This window comes from Cryptomeria japonica, chromosome 4 (assembly GCF_030272615.1).
Source record: "Cryptomeria japonica chromosome 4, Sugi_1.0, whole genome shotgun sequence".
In the NCBI taxonomy this organism is placed as follows: Eukaryota; Viridiplantae; Streptophyta; class Pinopsida; order Cupressales; family Cupressaceae; genus Cryptomeria; species Cryptomeria japonica.
The window spans coordinates 453932205-453953317 of record NC_081408.1 but is presented as its reverse complement, the minus strand read 5'-3'; the positions used below and the strand labels follow the sequence as shown (position 1 = coordinate 453953317).

At 36.8% G+C, this 21113-nt stretch overlaps 1 protein-coding gene across 1 annotated transcript in view; it reads right to left on the bottom strand.

Moving 5' to 3' along the window:
* Positions 1 to 2357: 2357 nt before the first annotated feature.
* LOC131077385 (OVARIAN TUMOR DOMAIN-containing deubiquitinating enzyme 12) overlaps positions 2358 to 21113 on the bottom strand; it is an 88318-nt gene continuing 69562 nt past the window's right edge. The window contains exons 10-12 of the mRNA XM_058014876.2: positions 3259 to 3315; positions 2911 to 3106; positions 2358 to 2686 (exon numbers count right to left, since the gene is read on the bottom strand). Of these exons, the coding sequence (XP_057870859.1) occupies positions 3042 to 3106; positions 3259 to 3315 (122 nt within the window). The 3' untranslated portion in view covers positions 2358 to 2686; positions 2911 to 3041. The remainder of the gene's footprint in view (positions 2687 to 2910; positions 3107 to 3258; positions 3316 to 21113) is intronic.

The window sequence follows — 21113 nt, the reverse complement described above, 5'->3', positions numbered from 1 at the left end:
TTTGGATGACATCCCAACATTTACAATTAGGCATAGTTTTAGGTAAGGAAATACGATGGTGAAGTATTTATCAAACCAAGTGATTGAGTAAATTGAAAAGGAAATAATCGAGGCAAATGTTGGCCAAAATTTCAAACCCTGTCAAGAAATTATTAAAATGCCATTAAAGATTATTTAGTGGTCATCAATTCGTGATTAATTGGTGTGTGAGTACTTTGTCTTCACCACTCACGAGACTTTTATTATAGGGCATGAACTCCCTTGAAACATCCACCATTGAATCTGTGTCCCTTGCTTTTTTGGTTATTATGCTACAATTAGGCATCATCACAACGCAAATCATATTTCAAGGAGAGATAACTGCAACTTGAATAAGGAAAGTATTTTTATCAGGAGGACATGTTTAAGGTCATAATGAAAATCTCGGGAAGGATTTTGTGGAGTATGCGATGAGCCATAAGCAAACTTGATAACTTTTTCAATACTTATCGAGAATCTACTAGTCTTGACAAGGGCTAGGGAGTTAACTAAGACTCTATGAAGGTATTTTGTGTGGATAATTCAATGTAAGCTTAGGTGAGGCAGTTGATTGTGCCAAGATTGAACAATTCACCTCTCTTCCGATAGCAAGGTTTGAGTTCACAAAGCTAGCTTCAATTTGCAAGCATTGAGAAATGGCTGGAGGAATTAATTAAGGATGTAGCAACTATCCAAAAACATCTTTTTGTTGAGGTTCACAAATGTCATGAATGCAACATCTTGAAGCTTCTATGCTTGAAAAATCATCACTATTATAGGAACACTTCAGTATAATAAAAGCAGAGAAAACCATCAAGATTCTAGCGAATAGTTGCATTGGTAAAGATAGAGGGTGAGCCATATGGGCCCAACTGCAATGAGTTGCTCTAGTCTCTCTGGTGTTTGTGGTATGGTTTTCATGGTAATGTTTTTAGGATGTTCAATGTATCAGGTTTTTGTACTTTCGTAATATGTAGCATCTATTTGATTATATCTATTTGCTCAAAGAATGTCTAGAGATATTTGGGCTATAGCCATTATACGGTGATTTTGTTTACCAGCTTGACTAGAATATGTATGTGGATAGTATGGGCTTTGAATAGTAATGCAAACATGAATTTGCTTTTCTCATGTATCTCTAAAGAAACATTGCATCCTTTGCATTGCTTGGAAGGATATCATGTGTGTAATGATTTTGATTTTTTTTAATTAATATAAAGGGCAAGGTCCCTAAACTTCATTCAATCGATCTAAAAAAATATGATAACTCTTTGGATACGAATTAGGTACTACTGCCAAAAACATTGGTTGCCAATCACCTCAACATCAGATTATACACATCAACACATACACATTGTAGTATAGCGCATCAAATAGAATGTGAAATAGAGAGAGTGCTCACCTATAAATCTATAGTGTATGATACGACACACAAGGTGCCACGTCAAACAATAATATATTCCCCTCAAATGGATTATTTCCACATAGCACCTCCTTGGATAATATAATAACATCAGCATATAAGTGTATTCATAGGAGATGTATTCCCTTTTAACTCTTGGTCACAGGGTTCAAAGGTGCTTCCACACGCCCCTATGTATCCAGTAGTGATGGGGAAAAACAGATCCCAAACTCAAGAATACATCAGCATGTAACCCTGAAATACAGGTACGTTTGGCTTAACTTTCCAAAAACCCTTGAAATACAATGTACGTTTGGCTTAACTTTCCAAAAAACCTTGAAATACATTGATGCCAAGCTTAGATTTATTGGAGAAAAGGCCACGCAAAACAGATCTTGAATGATCTATACATCAGTTTGGTCTTTGACTCTTAAGAATCAATGGTCACTTGCAAATAAGTCAAATTGATGGCATTAGTCGTATTAGGTTGTACTCATCCGATAACAAATGGCAAAACCATCACCACAATATATAGCAAACAGATAACCAAACTAGCCAAATAATGCAAAATCGCCAAGGATGATTCCTATTCAAAATTCCAGAGTAAAAGATGCATTATCAGCATCCACAATAACCAGTAATCTAGAATTGAAACCAGACCAGGGGTTATCCAAATTCAGTTAACACATGTTCAAAGATCAGTTTTTATTCAGCATCACTGTCAATCGCAGGCCTAAAACCTGAAGATGTGATGCCATGCTCAAAAATTCAAAATTGCAGAATAATTAATGCTAGAGTTTATATTGATCAGTTTTTCGCTCGGAGAGTCATTGTTCAATCTTTATGTCATTAGTACAAATCATATGTGTAGCTGTGGAAGCAAAAGGTAAAAGATATAAAGTGCATCATACGGATCAATGGTGCATGCAAGGTCATATAAAATTCAATCTCTAATAAGCATTGAACAGAATCCAGGCCAATTTGCAGCAAATAGATACAAAATAGTTTATCATGGCATAGTCAAGAATCTTCTAATAATTACCCTGAATGCATAGAAATCTCTCGAAATATAAGAACAGAGACTACCTCCAATCCTGCATTCCTCTGACAATAAACACCATCTTTGCAGTCACTGAAACATTCTTTTGCGTATTTAAAATATACAATTTACAATTTACATTCTTCTATGTATGAACATTTCTTCTGTAACTGTGAGAAATTAATTTATTGCAATTTTCTGCTTAGAAGAGATCGGCATTCCCCAACCTACAATTGCATCATCATTAATATTAGGAATAATCACTTTCATAGTTGATGCCTCCATGAGCACCCCATAATGATTTGATTGAGGAAAATTGGGAGGAAAGGAAATAAGTTTGCGCATCTTCCAAGAATATGAAGGCAAATGCTTTGAAATACGCTTGTCTTTGGCATATAGTACATGAAGGCAAGAAACTAATTATTGTAGTTTGAGAAAAAAACTGCTATACCTCCGAAAATTCATCACAAGTTCAGGACAGGTGCATGATGATAGCTGATCATCAGAAGGATAAATGTATTGTCAAATCTCAAACAGCTGTGAATTATGGAAACTGATAGTATGGAAACAATTGTCATGATGTCAATGTCTAGATCCAAAGAGCCACCAAGACTTCTTCCTCTTCATTTCAGAAGCATTTGGTATATCTGTAAATTATTGCAAATGAAATGTATATTTAGCTTGCCAGAAAACACAGAGGAAAGTTAGAGCATCTAGTACAATAAGATGACGTGCCCATTGAGCTCATGCATTAAAAAATGAAACAAATTAACATATCTTGATTGTCCATTAGACTTACCTCCCTCGGGATAAATAGAATTATAGTGCACTTCTGCCCAAAAGCTCAAGAATATCACTAAAATACAGCAAACAAAAGCATATAAAATTGTTAAAAAGGAATATATTTATTTGAAAAATATCCATCATTAGAACCATATACCTAACGTGCACAAATATGCTAAAATATAATGGAAACATAACACAAAATAAGGCAAGATGCCATAATCTTCAATATACTAAAAAATTATAATAACCTTAAGATAAGCTTACACCATACAATATTCCTAGTAAGGAACCAGTCAGAGAGATCCAGCAGGAAAGTCAACACTGCTAACAGCCTAACTGTTCTATCTTTGCTACTCACTAGAGGGGATTTGTAATCCAGGATTATTGCAAGCATATATGCGAGCTTATACATATTAGACCGACCAATTGCCAGTTTTAAGTCATTCCACAAAAATCATATATCTGACCCAATACACTACTTGTTAGGCCCATCCTATCTAAGCATGGATATACATGGTTTTAAAATTCAGCAAGTACTTGCAAGGGTTTGAAGGAAATGATTTACTTTTTCTTGAACTTGTCTTGGAAGAAACAATTTTCAGCTAGTCTGGAGTGCAGACTCGCTGAAAGTACTCAGCAAGTCTGCCAAGCAAACTCACCAGGTGCACTTTGCTCCCACTAAGAATGGCATCATCAAATACTGACTATATTAATGTCATCTTAATCTTCCACATCATTTCCTTTGAGAATCTTCTCAATGCCATTATGCATTTGTGACAAAGAGCTATGTCCATTAATGACATGCTACAGTCCAAGCATTGCAACAATATGCTTCTAGATGAAATTCCCCAGGCTTCTCTGACAAACTTACGAATCTCTAAGTCACCCTTATTGAGTTGATAGGCAGCAAACAAGACCTACTAAGTGTTTTAAACCACTTCAGTTACATCATTTTTTTGGGTTGTTAATAATTCCATTTAGGAACATATAAATCTTCTTTTATTGTCATGCAGTCGTTCTCTTCAGAACCTACATCCAATAAAATGGGAAAAGCAATCATCTTGGAAATACTGTTCATAAATGAAATTTTTTAGATCGTTGTCTCTCAAATTCCTTCTGTCAACCTCTACAGGCTGATTTCTTGAAATCTTCTCAATATTTAGTATAAATATCTATAACCACTATTAGAAAACATAATTTTAATTCTTTCTGTGATAATGATTTATATTCCAAAATTATTCTTCTGTCTGATCATCATATCTTTCATTTTTTTCTGAATCTTCTCATTTTGCTTATCATTGTTTCTTCTTTTTTCTATATTTACTTAAATTTTAGAACAAACTACAAAATTTGACCATTTCATTCACATACTTCTAAGTTGTTTTCGTTTTTGCTCTCCCTTGTCACTCTTTCTGGCATGCAAACTATTTGACCAATGTTGACTTTCTAATGCATTAAATAGTGAGCATTTTCCATTGCTGTAGAAATGGTGATCAATGGGAATGAATTAAGGATTTCTTCCATAAATGCATTTGTATAAGAGATGTACTAACTGAAAAATAAACTGAATAAATGATTCAATAATCGGATGGTTACATTGAACAATATACACACGTATATATAGAGGTTACAAGACGATGTTCTATAATTAGAACATAACGTTAAAGTAAAAGATTAAAGAGCTAAAAGCTAATTAACTAAGAGGTTACAAGACGATGTTCTATAATTAGAACATAACGTTAAAATAAAAGATTAAAGAGCTAAAAGCTAAATTAAGCTTAAAAGCTAATTAACTAAAAAGAAAAAGCTAAATGCTAAATAAAGCTTAAAAGCTAATTAATTAAAAAGAAAAAGCTAAATGCTAAATAAAGCTTAAAAGCTAATTAACTAAAAAGCTAAATGACCATTAAACAAGGAACTAAATATAAGTGACTAAAATATAATTAAATATTCTAATACCCTCCCTTAATGGTCATGCTATCTACTAACTACCCTACAGAAGACACTGCAGGCCTTTTGATCACAAATGAAAAGAACACTCTGCTACAATGGAGACCCTCCCTGGATCTGAAAAGTGTTAATGACCAAGAATACCAGAATCCATCCAACCTAACATTGGGTGACCAAACTGAAAACCGAAACCATGATTTTGAGGAAAATCGGCAAACCCTTTTGCAGAAGAGTATCAACTCCAAAACTGACTGCAAGATACCATGGTTGCAGATGTTCGCCCTAGCAGGTACAACCCAAACTAACTGCAACAAAGCACGATTTTGAGGGAAAAAACCGCCAAACCCTGAAATAGTAACCCTCGAAAAGAGAATTTTCGGTTTTGATGAGAAAATCGAAAAACCAAGAAATCTAAGGTTACAAATCATCGTTTTTGTGGAAAAAAAGGGTAAAACCCAAATAACTAAAATCTTACGCGAATATCGCGGATTACAGATGAGATAATTTTTAAGGGAAAATTATAAACCCTGCGAACAATTTTTGAGGAAAAAATCATGAAAACCCTCCCATGATTTTTTGTTAAAAAATTCAAAAAACCAACAGACAATTTTTCAAGAAAAAATCGTGAAAACCCTGGGACCTGTAAGACGAGGTCTGGCCTAAATCAATCTGATCAAGGCAACGATATTTAGATATTGAGATATCGTGAACATGCACTGTTTCCAGGTGTTGTGGCAGTTGTTGAACTTTTGACTGTGTTCCAACATGATGTTGGTCAAAGATGACATCACAAAAATGGAGGTTGAACGAGGTCAACCTAGTGAAAGCATGAGACAGAAGAATTTGATTCAAAAATCAGAATAGAAGCAACTGCACAAAAAATTTGAAACCCTGGAGGAGAATTCCTGCACGAATTCCAAGGCACGAATTTCGAGGTTTGGAAGAAACCCAAAAATTAAAAAAATTCTGCAAACTTAAAACAGCATAAACAGTGCCCAGAAAACACCAAAATTCCCGACGTCCACAGAATTAGCAGAAATTGTGGACTGTTTTTAAATTCCAAGACAAATTCGTTGGCACAAAATTTGAGGCATGGAAAACGAGACACAAACCAACCCAAAAAAGCTTTCGAAAAATCCACCAAGAATCTGAAATCAAAATGCAGATCCGACGGCTCAAAAATTGAGGCACGGAAAACGATGCACCCAGAAAAATCTGACGACGACCCAGTTGAGGTCTCGAAAAACCCACCAAAAATCTGCAACCAAAAGAAAAATTCGACTTGAACTGAAGGGTCAAAACCATAGTCGAAAATTGTAGAAACCCTAGGAATTTTCAATCTTCAAAAAAAATCTGCCCAGGAAGAGAAAAAAATCTGCTCTTTTTAAAAAAAAAACAGTTTTAAAAAAAATCTCTTCAATAAAAAACTTCTAAAAATTTTAATAACAAAAAATTTCGAAATTTTTAATTTCCATGCTCTGATACCATAAAAAATAAATTGAATAAATGATTCAATAATCGGATGATTACATTGAACGATATACACGTATATATAGAGGTTACAAGACGATGTTCTATAATTAGAACATAACGTTAAAGTAAAAGATTGAAGAGCTAAAAGCTAATTAACTAAAAAGAAAAAGCTAAATGCTAAATAAAGCTTAAAAGCTAATTAACTAAAAAGAAAAATGACCATTAAACAAGGAACTAAATATAGGTGACTAAAATATAATTAAATATTCTAATACTAACTGCCATGTATCTCTGAGATGGGACATAAACCCAGTATATTTTGTATCTTAAGATAGGGCTAAGTTCCAATCCTTTTCCTTGTTGCAGGATGGGGCTTGATTTGGTATATTTCCTGTCCCAAGGCATGCCCTAGTCCTGGTGTTCTTCTTTGTCCCTAGCTCGGAGGCCTAGATGTGTTTGATCCTTGTCCAAGGTGGACTCCAGGCCTAGGGCTGGTTCTGGTTTGAACTTTGAACTCATTCAAATGGATCCAGCTCTAATATTGAGAAGTCATGTTCAATATGATCCGTGTCCACGATATGTTTGTCACCATAAACAAAACTTCATAAGGTGTCCAGTTTCAAGCTAAATCCTTAACTGTTCTCTAATCATGGGTCATATACAGAGCATCCGTCGTGGTCATTTGCATTGTGTTAGTTGTCTTTCACTCATAATTTTGCAGAATAAGTGAACAAGCTTTCAAACGTCCATTGTTCAGCACTTCTGTACAAAGGTTCAGCTGTATCAGAAGACCAAAAGGAACATATTGCAGGCTTGAGAATTGAAAGATCAGTCTTTGTTTCAAGTCAAAGTTCCAGGCCCGTTAAGTGACACAATCCACAGAGCAAGGTAAGTTTATGTCAAAAAATTTGTCATGACATATAAAGTGTATTACTCAATGAAGAGACCAATTTGGCATGTGCCTGGAGGCTGGGGGAATAAAGTTTGAAGTCAAAATCTGCAAACACCTTTATAGGTGTGCACCATATAAGGATTAAACAAGCATTTGAACTCAAGGTGTGCAATTGCACTTGTTGGTGTGCACTTATCATAGTTCCAAGACTCACTAGGAATCGCTTGGACTCGGCAAATAACCCCAAACGAGCCTGGGAGACTCAGGATCCAAGTACTCACCAAACTTGCCAAAATCAGTGATTCCCGATGGGAAGCCTCAGCCACAGCCAGGGTTGACAAGAACATCAAAATAAAAGCAATTCACTCAAAAAAAATTGTATTATATTTGTCTCCTACACCCTAAACGCAACTCCATTTCATTTTTAAGCCAAAGCAGAAGGAAAAAAGAGAGTTTTGAGCCAAAATTGGATTGTATTGGAGGGAAACCAGCAAGGAGGAGCAAAAATCGGTAGTTTAATCACATTTGGGCAGGTTTGTGGCTACTTTTGATGCACCTAGAGGAGTCTACAAGGGATTGGGAAGAGCTCACCATTGATTTCAACCAAGATATAAGAGGTGAGTTTGTATTTTGAAGGTTTTTTTATTTTTTTAACAAAATATCCATTCCTCTTTTACATTTCTTTTTTCTTCTTCTTTTTTATTTTGTTTTAGTGGATCAAAGAACAAACCCTAGATGTGTTTAATTTGTTTGTTGAACAAACCCTAGGTATTTTTGTAAAAAAAATTAGTTAATAGCTGTAAACCCTAGATACCTTGGGCAAAAAAGAGGAGATAACTTGGTGTTGTTGCAAAACAACTATGCTTGGAGGAAGCATTAACAAGTCAAATACCATCTTGCACATATACCATGCCGAGATGCTAAACCATGCCCAAAAGTCCCTACTAATGTTGTGCATGAAGTGCAAGTTCAATTAGAAACCTTTGAGCAACAAAAATAACTAAGAAGCAAAGAGAGGAGATGGCAGCTGTTGGTGGAACTGGAGAGTTTTCTTCTTCAATTCCTGTCCATCTCCGGATGCTAGTAGTGATAGTGGTAGTGGCAGTGGCAATGTTAGTATTGGGCCTACAATTCATGCATCTAGGTTAGATTCATACATTTTGCCACACACTACTTTGGGTTCCCAACTCACTTGAGAGCACGGATTGGAACAAAAATAAGCACGATGCAGCTAAAAATGCAATTGGAAACTTTTGGTTCTATTGCACAATTCCATTCCACACAGGCAGGTAATTCTTTTTTTTATTAATGTATAGCTTGATGGTTGGACACATAGAAATAATAGAACATGCATTGATTTACTGATTAATATTTTTAAGTTATGCTGTATTGAATCATTGAATTTCTTTCTCAAGTGGCACAATGTTCATAATATCTATTGATGCTCAAGGAAACACCAAAAATGTTGAATTCCTTTGTGATGCTTTGGCGAGAATGTGGTGCAAGGAGTTGCAAATAACGCAGCAAATTATGTTGCTACAAGTAGACTACTCAGGAATAGGCACCCATCATTTATTTTGGACTCCTTGAGTTGCTCATTGCCTTGAACTCATATTGGAGGATCTTGGCAAGATTCCATGGATCAAAGCATTTGTGGAGATGGTAAAAAAATATTTGTAAATTTATGTACAACTATACATGGGTCCTCAACCTAATGAGGAAATTAATAGGGAAGGAGGAGTTAGATCGTCCTAGAATAACCCAGTTTGCAACAAATTTTATCGCACTACAATCCTTGCTTTAGGAAAAGGGAACTTTGAGGAGCATTTTAGTTAGTGAGGAGTGGACTTCCTCATCATAGATCGTAGAGGTAAATCTAATTGTACAATATTTTTTATTCATATTTTTATTTTATTTGGTTATTTTTGTTCACACTTACTTATGTTAATGTTTCACAATAATTGCAATTCACAAAGCCTGTAGTGATTCTCCTACGAGTTGTTGATAGGGAGGAGCTCGTGTTACATATATGTGTCAGCATACTGTGTTGTCATTGATGTCAACACTCAATAAGTTGTATGTTGGTGGTGTGCTATGTTTAAGTACAGTGATGATGCTGAAGTTCATGGTTGGCTGTCATGCGTTGATTGATGTCGACTAAGGTGGTATTGTGCATATTTGTTGTCAGCAAAAGGTTGACATTATGATGATGCATTAAGATGAGGATTAGAAGTATTAAGATGAATTTGATATGATGCTGATGATCATGAGCATACTATAAACCAGTTTTTTTCTCTCTCTCTCTCTTTTTGCACCTGAGTAAGTAAATATGTTACAAGGAAGTTTTGGTCTCTGTTTGAAGGGTGCAAATGTAGGTAGTTTTACTGAAAACTGCCCAAAAGAATGCTCTGCATTTCTCTACACTTATGTGTTTGCTCCTGTGGTTTGGTGGGCGTGCTCATGTTGTCTGTGAAATGTCTCAATTCAGGTTTCAAGTGTTGACATGTACTGCAAGTATGATTGTTAATGTTCTATCTTAAGACTGTGTTTACTGACTTATAGGGAACAAAGTGTTCTATATATGCTTGCTTGCACCAACTTAGTTTTGCATGACAGTATGAAAGGAATGTATGGGAATGTTGTTGAATGTTCATGGAACATCTCTATGTGGTCCACATATCAAATTCTGATCTCTATGGGTTCGCATGTTGTCTGATATTGATATTATGGGAGATTTGTAATTGTTTGGCTGGCAGGGTTTGATTTCTCATGTGTGCCATGTACTTGAGTGTTTGTGCTAGCTTTGGAGGAAGTGGCAAGATTGTTTTGGGTTGAGCTAAGTCTTGGTGCGAGCCGCAATGTGTAATTTCTCTTTGCAGATGTGTTTTTGGGCTCACTAATAATTAGCTACACGTTAGCTTGTTGTTGACTTGGAGTGATTTATGTCGATGCTTGGATGGATGTGCCTGCTTGGAAATGAATGTCAAAGATGTTTTTGGTCCTGTTTATCTTTTGAATAGGACCGTAGTAGGTATCTCTACTCCGCAGAGGTGTTTTGGGCCGACCTTTTGCACATTTCATGCTTTCCATCACTAGCCAACTTGGAGAAAGGATTATTGAAGGTTGCGGAGCATATATATTGAAGATCATTTGTTGGAGAGTTGTGTGGAAGCGATCGGCATGCTGGAGGCAGTGAGCCAAAGGCCACAATATTCACTTAAGTAATTTTAGTGGAGGTAGTGAGTTGGAGGCAGTAAGCCAAAGGCAGTTGTGATTCAAGTTGTTTTCTTCATTGTATCTTGCTTTGAGGTAGTGAACCTCTTTAGCAAGTCTTTATATGTCCAGTGGACTTCAGGGAGTAATGAGTTTTCCTTGGTGTGACCATAAAACTTTAGGGGTGTATGCTTTCTTTAGGCTCATCCCATAAAACCAATTGTAAATCTTGTTTCTATTTGTGAGGTCAGTAGATCCAAGCAGCTTTTCTCGCCCTGGTTTTTCCCGTGTGGGGTTTTCCAAGTATATCTGGTGCTCTCTTGTGCACTTGTGTTGATTGCTTTATCTTTTATTGGTGGTAAATAGTTTTAAAAAAAATTTAAAATTTGGTACTAAAAGGTTTTTCTCACCCTGGTTTTTCCCGTGTGGGGTTTTCCAAGTATATCTGGTGCTCTCTTGTGCACTTGTGTTGATTGCTTTATCTTTTATTGGTGCTAAATAGTTTAAAAATTTTAATTAAAATTTGGTACTAAAAGGTTTAAGAGATTTGATTGCAGTGTCAGAGCAGACAGTGACATTTTTATCATATCAGCAGCAATCAAGCAAAGAAACATCAGCGGGGATCTATTTCAGGTTTGAGTACGGCAGTGATCAACATTTCCACAGCCTGGGTTCAATAATTATTGCCAGATTTTAGCGAGTTTAGAAACTTATACAGTGGAAGCATTTCAAGTTCATCCACAAACACTGGTTCTTGCAAGAAGCAACTTCTATCAGCAGTAATCTTCATCAAATTTCAGCAAGCTTTACTTGGGCATCTATCACTTCCTTCAGCGAGGGTTTGCAGTCTTAAAACTCAGATTCTCTGATTTTATGCTTGAGGACCTTGGGTTTTCTAATAGTATTTTAGTCATCATAATCAATATATACCATTCAAAGTATCCAAGGGTTTGATCACCATTTCAGTGAGGTTATAGTGGAATAAGAACAGTAATTTCAGACATATACTGGCAAACTTTAAACAATATATGACAACCATTCATGACACACTTTTTCCAAATATATATCAGCCAGGCCAGAATAGTGATGGCGAGTGGATTTTCAGATTTAAGGCGTTAATATCCAGACAGTTGTGGCTTCAAAGATTACAAACCTATCATTTTGACAACTGTTTTCAAAGCTGATCAGGGTTTTCTCATGGTTCCAGAAATTTTAAAACAAGATATCAGCATATGAAATGTCATTGTTTTGAGCACATTTATCAAATTCTATGCATTGAATTAAGGTTTTCAGATTCAATGCATCAATAAGAATGTCAAGGCTTCAAAGCTTCTTCATAAGTGTTGCCATGAATACAGTGGATGAACATCGTTAGAAACACCATCAAAACCACCTACTAGAATTTGCCATTTTTAGTCATCAACATTTTGGAGATTAGCCAATTTTCAGAAGGCTATCTTTAGATGGTCTTCTAAAAGTTCTATTGTGAGTTTGTAGTAAATTTTACCAAGAATCTACCTAGAGATTCACTGAGTTAGGACTTAATTTTTGTAATAAATATTACATTGCATGCAAGCAGCCTATTCATAGCATAGGAGTGTTTTCTGTTTTCGATTAATTAATATTTTTATGCAATATTTGTAAAACATCATAGATAAATGCTCTAGGCACATAGTTTAGGATGCATGATCATAGATTCAATATCAATCCACAGAATTTAGTTATTCCTGTCTTGCTTCTAAATTGTTGTTTATGTGTTTAGTCTTATGTGTTATTAAGCTTTAATGAGTTGAATATCACTTGCCATTTCTTAAAAGCTTTGTATTGTAGTAGGTGTTGAGTCGGTTAGAATGCAACTACCGTATTTCAATGTCCTTTGTATATGGGTTGTTGGACTAATTTTAGGACAATTATCCAATTATTTATTAATTGGGTCCTTTAATTACTTTTTCACTTAAGCTAAACCTAAGTGCTTTTTATTATCTAGAGTTTGCTTTTCTATTTTTAGTTCTAGATGTAGTTGAGCTTAATTTAGCTCCTATTTTGCATTGCTTTAGTTCTCCTAATTTTAGAATTAGGGTTTGCACCTAGGGTTTCATTCATCCTTTATAAGGATTCATTTATTCATTGTAATTGTATCTCCAATATTGTTTTGTGCAATAATACAGAATTCTCTGGTTGTTATAGAGTATACAATCTTTGCTTGATCTTTGTTTTGCCTGTGGTTGATCATCAACTTCTACAGAAATAGATTAATCTCTTTTCACAAGTTTGCTCAAAGTTGGTAATTAATATTATGTGATTTGCTGATTTATCCCACAGGTTTCCGCTTTACTAATTAAGGCGAGTTTCCTTTCATACCTCATTGATTTGACTCCTTGATTCAATCTACTAAAGCATTTGTGTCCTCATGTTTAATCTATTCAATCCATACGTGTGCTTGCACTAATGAATCTCTGCATTTAGCTGAGCAATATAAGAATGGTAGCAGTTCTAGGGTTTTCAATCAATCAAAAAGGAAAAAAAAACATTTTTCCTTGAGGTGAAGTGTATATTAATCTTTTGCTCTAGGTGAATCCAAAAAGACACACCTTTAGTTTTGTTCAACATGAGCATAAACCAACTAGAAAACACCGTATAGATTGTAAATAGCAAGGACATATTGTTTAGACTAGGTTAGTTTTTGTTTATAGGGAGCTGTCCCTTCTAATTTGTAAAATGATTTTACCACGTCTTCCATTTTGTTTCAAACTAAAAGGTGTTAATTAAAAAGGTAACACAATGGAGTAATCTCTACATTGAATGTTGTTAATATGTTATAATTTATTGCATTCTACTAAGATTAAGTTAATATTTCATCATGTTTGGGGGAATGTTGAAGACAAAATTCATTGGAATCACAAAATTAAATATACTAATTGCACATGGAAAAGAATGTGAACAAACACAATAATTGTTGAAGAATGGACCATAGTGAAATTGTAGATGGAATAGTCACAATTGGGCCAATAGCTCAACGATAGAGCACCCCAACAACAAATGGGTGTTCCTAGGTTCAAGTCCTACCTAGTTGATGAAAAAGGTTCAACATGCTATCAAACCAAGCCAATCTAAGAGCTCCAAGCATGTACAATGTGGCTCAAGGGGGTGGTTGGAGGACGAGCTACACACAAACAATACGTGGACTAGTCAAAAGTGGTTTAGTAGCTCAATGGTAGAGCACCCCAACAAAAAAATGATATTCATAGGCTTGAGTCATAGTCCATAAAAAATGGTTCAACATGGTATCAAAGCCATACTATGGCTAGGAGCCCTATTGTGACCTTTTCACACATCACCCCATTGCTAACGGGGACCCCCTCTTTGCCGACTTTCTGTGTTGTTAGGTTAGGGTTTTGGCTGCTTAGTGGGCAATTTTTGCATTTCCCGTGCCCGAGTCTCGGAGTTTTGATCATGCCTAGTGCCGTCTAGGGTTTTTGAAGTGTTAGGATCAAGTTGCAAAAGATGATATTTTTAATGATCCTAAGTTTTGATAAGTGTTTGACCATTTGAACGTTAACGTGTTTTTAAACATGCGCATCAATGATTTTAAAGTGCCAAGGTATTCACAAACTTTTTGGAGTTGTTTTCTCGCTCCTAAGGTATTATTTAAGTTGGTTTCGCACTTCATTCCAATATTTTCCTAGCATTTCGCTCATATTTTTGGAAAATTAGCCTAAGTCTAGTCAAATTTAAAGTCGCTGAGTGATTTTGAGTGGTTAAAATGTTAAAATCCTAAGGGAAATCCTTATTCCAAGGGTTAAAGGGTCAAAATCCATGCTAGAGGTGTTTTTCCCCTCACATTCCAGACTACCCAACCCATTCCCCCACTCAAAATCCATACTACACAAGGGTTTCCCCTGGAATCCATACTGGCTACTAATTTCCCCACTATTTATCCATACCCAAGTCGAATTTCCCCTGGAAGTGTTAAAATTTGTCTAAGTGTCAGGATTTATCGAGACTGCCATCGAATTTCCCCTGGGAGTGCGGACTGGAAGTGTGGATTGGAATGCAAGGATAATTCCATGCCTGGGTTGATTTTCCACCAGGATTTTGTGACAACTAAGTAAGGATTTTTGTCCGGATTTTTATCCAAACAGGAATTGAATTTCCCCTAAGAGCATTTGTGAGGATTTTTGTCCGGATTTTTATCCAGACAGGGATCGATTTTCCACTGGGAACATTATGAAGAGCTTTGAGTCCGTATTTTTATCCAAACTAAGATCGAATTTCCACCAGGGAGGTATTTTTCCAAGTTAAGCGAGCTTTGAGTGTGGATTTTTGTCCAGACACACATCGAATTTCCCCTGGGGGGGTGATTTTTGCAAAATGAGTGCATTTTTGTCTGGATTTTTGTCCAAACTCACATCGAATTTCCCCTAGGAGGGTTTTTATGTGCATTTTGATGAAATTGAGCATGGATTTTCATCCAAGCATGGGTCGAATTTCCCTTATGGGGTAAATTTTGACACTTACGTGATTTTTAAAGGGCTTTTTCAATCCCAACTGATAGCGATTTTCCCCTGGAGGCTTTATTTTGGATTTAAATTGTAATATTTTAATAAATAAGCCCGATTTTGATTGCTTTTAAATATTTATTAATGATTATTTAAAATTTAAAAGCAAAATTTAATAACTTGCAATAATTATTAAATGTTTGAACCTTCTAGAAGCAAGTTAGGGTTTCACCAACCAAGTATTTATACAAGTGTTTTATCCCACATTGCTTGTGTGGTAAAAGAGAGAGGTGAAAGCAAGTATATGAGAGGAACCTCAACATTATTTTATTATTATTTCTGCCAGGTGTCTCCATGAAAGCGATTTTTTTCTCCAAGTTGGGCAAATTTTTAGCAAGGCGTTTTTGTGAAGTGTGGGATTGAGGATTTATTTTCCTCCATTTTTTCCAACTTGTTGATCTATTCTTCTTGGCTGCCATTAAAGACCAGTTTCAGATTTTCGATTTTGCTAAGTTTGGCGATTTTTTCCAAATTTAGCATTTTTTGGTGAAAGTTGGCAATTTCATGTTTGGAGACTTGGGCGATTTTCCTCCACCATTTTTGCTTGTTGTTCAGACCTTCATTACTTCAGATTGCTGCCATTAACAACATTTTTCAGAATTCTGAAAATTTCGATTTTTGCTAAGGCAGGCAATTTTTTGTGTTTGGGGTATCCAACCCCAACTTGGGCGATTTCTCCAGATTGTTGCAATCCTTCATTACTGCAGATCTCAACTGCCATTGATCAATTTTCAGATTTTCAGTTTGGCGCCATAGTTGAGAAAAATTCGATTTTTGCTAAGGAGGTGTTTTGGTGCCATATTTTGATGATCTTCGTGCATGTTTGTGGCTGCCATCATTTCCAGCCTGCTGATTTGCTTCAGATCTGAGGTTTGCTTCAGATTTTGACCTCCATTAATGGCTGCCATTAATATTCAGACTTAAGTTTTTATTGCCCAGCCAATTCCAACTTAAACATTTAGCATTTGGAGGTATTTTAGGGAGTTTTCTGTGCATTTTTTTAGACCATTTTATCGTTGTTGCAGGTCTGAAACTCCATTGTTAGGCAGTTGTCCTCGGAAATTTTCATTTCCAGCCACCAAACCAATTTTGGCGAATTTGCTTGGGGCTGTTTCCTTAACAATTTTTCATCATTTTCAGGGATTTAAACCACTTTGCAAGGTGTTGGTAAGTCTGAAGTATCCGATTTTCAGACTTGTCCTCAGAAAACTAAATTTTACCAGCCATACTTACATTCCAGAAAATTATTGTTTTCATCAATAAAACTGACTTTTATTAATTTTATGCACATTTTGAAGATTACAACATGTTTTAAAAAGTCTGATTTTCAGGTTGTCTTCAGAATTTTTGACCTCCATTGTTGACTGCAGAAGGTGTCTTCAGACATTCATTGTGTGAAAACACAATCTTTCACACCTTTTCCCCAGTCATCATCAATCCGGTATACTCCTTTGCACTTTAGCTTGCATATTTTCTAAGCGTAAGGAGGTATAAATGAATTTTATGGAAGGCTTCCATGCCTTAGTGTTGTCACACTTTGAACATAATTGCTAAAACTTACCAAGTGTATGGATTATTTTCCTAACTCCATGCTCTAATTAACTAAAACTTTAGAAAGTCAGGAATTTTATTACGAATATTTTCCTAAGTCTAACTTCAAGCTTCGTATAGGCGCGATGTCAAAGTCAGGATACAAGGAAAGAAAAGAACTGCTGAAGACGCTGGAGACTGGATTTTATCCAGAGTTTAAGATTTCATCCAGATGGAAGGAGATCGCTGATACAAACATGCATTTCTTGGACTTCGACCAGATGCAGCATCGGATGTTCGGAGTCGGAGATCAAGTTCCTTCCCCAGCATATGCAAATATTATGAAGAGTGGCATTTTCCATGCCGCTGGGTTTCCACAGTCCATACAGTGCAGTGAGTTGATCCTAGAGTGTGCACGATGTTACGATCCGCTCACAAGAATGATCAGGAGTCCTAAAGGCGTTGTCATCACCTACCTTGCTGAGGATGCCATTGCTGAGGTATTTGGAATTCCACGCGGAACTGACATGAAGGATGTGACCAAGGAGGATTATGCAGACAGATACACGAAGAAGATGGGTGCATGCAAGAATTTAATTAACAAAGAGTGGATGATTGAGCCTAGGTCTCATCATTCCAAGGCTCCCAAGACACTTATGTGCAGAGATTTTAGGGAGGAATATAGTGATTTGATATTCCTACTCAACAGAGTGATGGGGATGTCGCAGGGAGCAATATTTCATGGATGGATGTTCTACTTCATTCAGGATTGTCTTAGAGGAACACTAGTGAATTGGTCCAAGATTATAAGTGACAATCTGGATTTCCAGCTAAGGAATGTAGAGCGGTCCAAGTCATTCGCAATGACTTCCTACTTGGTGTACTTGCTTGCACGATTTGTTTCATACAGAGGATTAATATGCAAAGGTGAAGTCGGGAATGGGCGAGGACAATTTAAGAGTTATGAATGCTACCCCCAGCTGAGCATGCATAGAATTGAAGATTATAAGAGAGTGAATGATGCATTCACTATGTACATCACACGGATGCTGCAAGGAGGAATCCACAGAAGATTGTCCAAGGAGGCAACAGAGTTAATAGAGAAATATGGATCGTGGTATATACAGTTCCCCACTTTCACATACCTCAGGATTCATGGGTTTCAATCTGAACCCTACAAACTTCCTAGGTATCCAACCGACAGAATGATATTGTTGGAAGTGGTGAGACAGCTTCTAGAGTTCGATGTTATCCAGAGAGAGAAGCACAGGACAGGAATGACATTCCCTATTTCAGTTTGGAAGACGTTAGAGGTTTGCCAATCCGCCGTAGCCTCCAGCACTGCAGGTGAGGAGATTGCATTCTACAGATTTGCAACATACAAGAAAAGAGAAAGATTCGATCCAGACAAGAAGGTCGGAAGGATCAAGGGAGAGAAGTTCACTCATAAGGTTGACATAGAGGATTATTGAGCTAACTTGATGGACGAACAAGCAGTGAAGAGAAGAATGTGGTCCAGAATGTCAGTGGATTTCATGAGGAAGTGTGAACTTTTCCTCATTCCTGATCAGGTATTAGATGATAGAGATCATACACATCCACAGTATGAGAGTGCAATGAAGAAGGCAATCCTATCGCCAAATTGGTCAGAGTCAAAAGAGATTGACCTGAATACATTGATGAGAGAGGTCTTGAATTTCTCCCGCACATGGGTGGATATACAAATGAATAAATTAGTTGACATGAGGGTTCCCTTCACTTATGAAAGGATGAAGCCGGAAGAGTCTACTTTCGAGGATGATCAGAGGACTGTCAATGATGTCAAGATTCATGCAGACGAAGAGAGTCAAGCTGCCAAGAGAAGGAAGAACACGCCAGGAGAAGTCAAGGCCAAAGGGAAGAAGGTTGAGGAAGTGAAGAAGAAACAGAAAACTATCATTCTGCCTATCATTCCTTCACCCCCTCCCAGTGTCTCATCAATCGAAGTGATTGAAGTAACAGAACAGAATAAGGAGACTCAGCAGTGTTCCAACACAGTGATACTACCAGAGAATACTCAAGAATTTCATGCCACAGCGACATCTGCACCTCCTGAGGAGAATGATGACCAGCCGGGATCCCCTACTGTCCTTTTGGAAGTTAGTTTGGGAAATGAAGTATATGATTGGACCAGGAGTAATCCTGATGATAATGATGATGTTATCTCGGCATTGAAAGGACTTGATCAAGAAGTATGTCTTGATGATGGTATGGAAATGGCTGCTATTCCTGAATGGCTGAGGAGAAGTATGGAGAAAAGTAAACAAATGATAGAGGTACAGCCTATTGATGATATTGATGACTACCTAGCTAGAAGTGCTAAGAAGAAGGAGCCCAAGAGAGCAGAGATTTTGTCGCACATAGCTAGAGATGAGACAGAAATGCGGATTGCGCAGATTGTTGTTCCTATTGCAGGCGTGACAACAGACATTGCTACTCCTATGGATTTCCAGATCACTTCAGTCGCCCTTGGTCGTACATCCACAGGGCAGGAATTTCAAGAGATTGGTGACAACCTCCAAGCAATCAATGCAAGGTTAGGCAGAGTGGTTGAAGAGAATGAAAGGTACAGAGAAGAAAATATTAGACTCAGAGAGTATATTGCAGGGACGAGGCATGGAGATCCCACCCTTATTTCCCCTATTGCAGTTGACCATGGAATACATTCACACTGCGAGGTAGCAAGAGGTACACACTCAGAGGTGGAAAAGTAGATTGAAAGCACAAGGAAGGAGGCAGATGATTTCCTTACTCGGTTTGTCCATGCATATGATAAGACAACAACGCTCGTATTCAGAATCCAGTATTTGGAGGGAATTTGGGAAGAATTCCGGCCTATTTAGGACAAGACTATTCCACGCCTCTTGGCATTGAAGAAGGTTCCTAATTCCACCTTGGTCAGCGAGAACATTGTGCACAGTGGAGACATATATGATTTTCATTGCTGGTATTGTGCATTAGCCTTGAAGAAATCAGCTTATGAGAACGCCCAATCGAGTTGTATGGAGATGGAAGGATTAATTCAAGACATTCAGATGAAGATCCTTGCCTCGATTGAGGAATTATTAGGTGTTGATGTTAGTGATGCTAGTGGTTTACACTTAGCCGAATTAAGAGACAAGATGAAATTTATGTATTTTTGCCAGTTGGACTCTTTGAAGAAGAGTCAGATAGATGACTTAGTCTCTTTGTTGATTCATGTTCATAATTCGCAGAAGCTTATGCCAGAATGGGAGAACACTTTGAATGCTTGCTCGGATTCATTGGACGTGATTGATTTACAGCAGGATACCTTGCCTAGCATTTCCATGGAGGAGTTAGATTCAGTATTGGCTAGATTCTTGGAATATGCTAGGAGAGAGAGAGATGCACGGAGGAATCTTCTAGAAGATTCCATATATGATGACTAGGTATCTTTTAATTGGGCCATATGTTGGTGGCACCATTTTTTATGTAACCCTAATTAGGACAATTCTTGGGTTTTGTTGGCATGATCTCGGCCGTTGATCTTAGATCAATCTGGGCCATCCATTTTTATAAGAGACTCTATATATGCCTCCTTGTCTCTCATTTGTAAGAGAGAGTTTTTTGTAGAATTGTTGGTATATGCTACAACTATTTGAATCTTAATCATTGTTCAATTGTTGGTGATTTTGCTCTTCAAATGTTGTCTTTGCATTCATGATTCTCAATTCCTCCAAGTTAGATTAGAATTTATTTTCATGTATGTTAGATTGAGTGGAAGATTTGTTGAGTATATTTGTGTGGAATCCTTAATCCATACCACTAGCCTCTTGCCGCTGGTAAGTGCGCCTTGTGTGGTCAACTGGAATTTGAGTAAGCATAACTTCAACTATTACTCGTCCGTTGACAAGCATCAACTTGGATGGTGTCTACGTTTGATGGTAATAGTCTAAAAATCATTAAGTATACCTTAGATGATTGCACTAAGCTTGTGTCAATACCTGATTGTGAGACCTTGCCTGGTTTGAGTCCACTAGATCCATTCATCATTTCCTACATTCCTAGGATTAGAATAGATTTCCTGAACCCTATTCTTTTTCCCCCTTTTTTAGTAAGAAGTAAATCCAGCGCTATATTGATAAATCTTAAATTGTCAGAACACCTATTCTGCATCATTCATGATAATCAAAACATTTGCGTAAGCCCCCAAGTGAAACACAGCAATTCACATCAACCACTAAACTTACC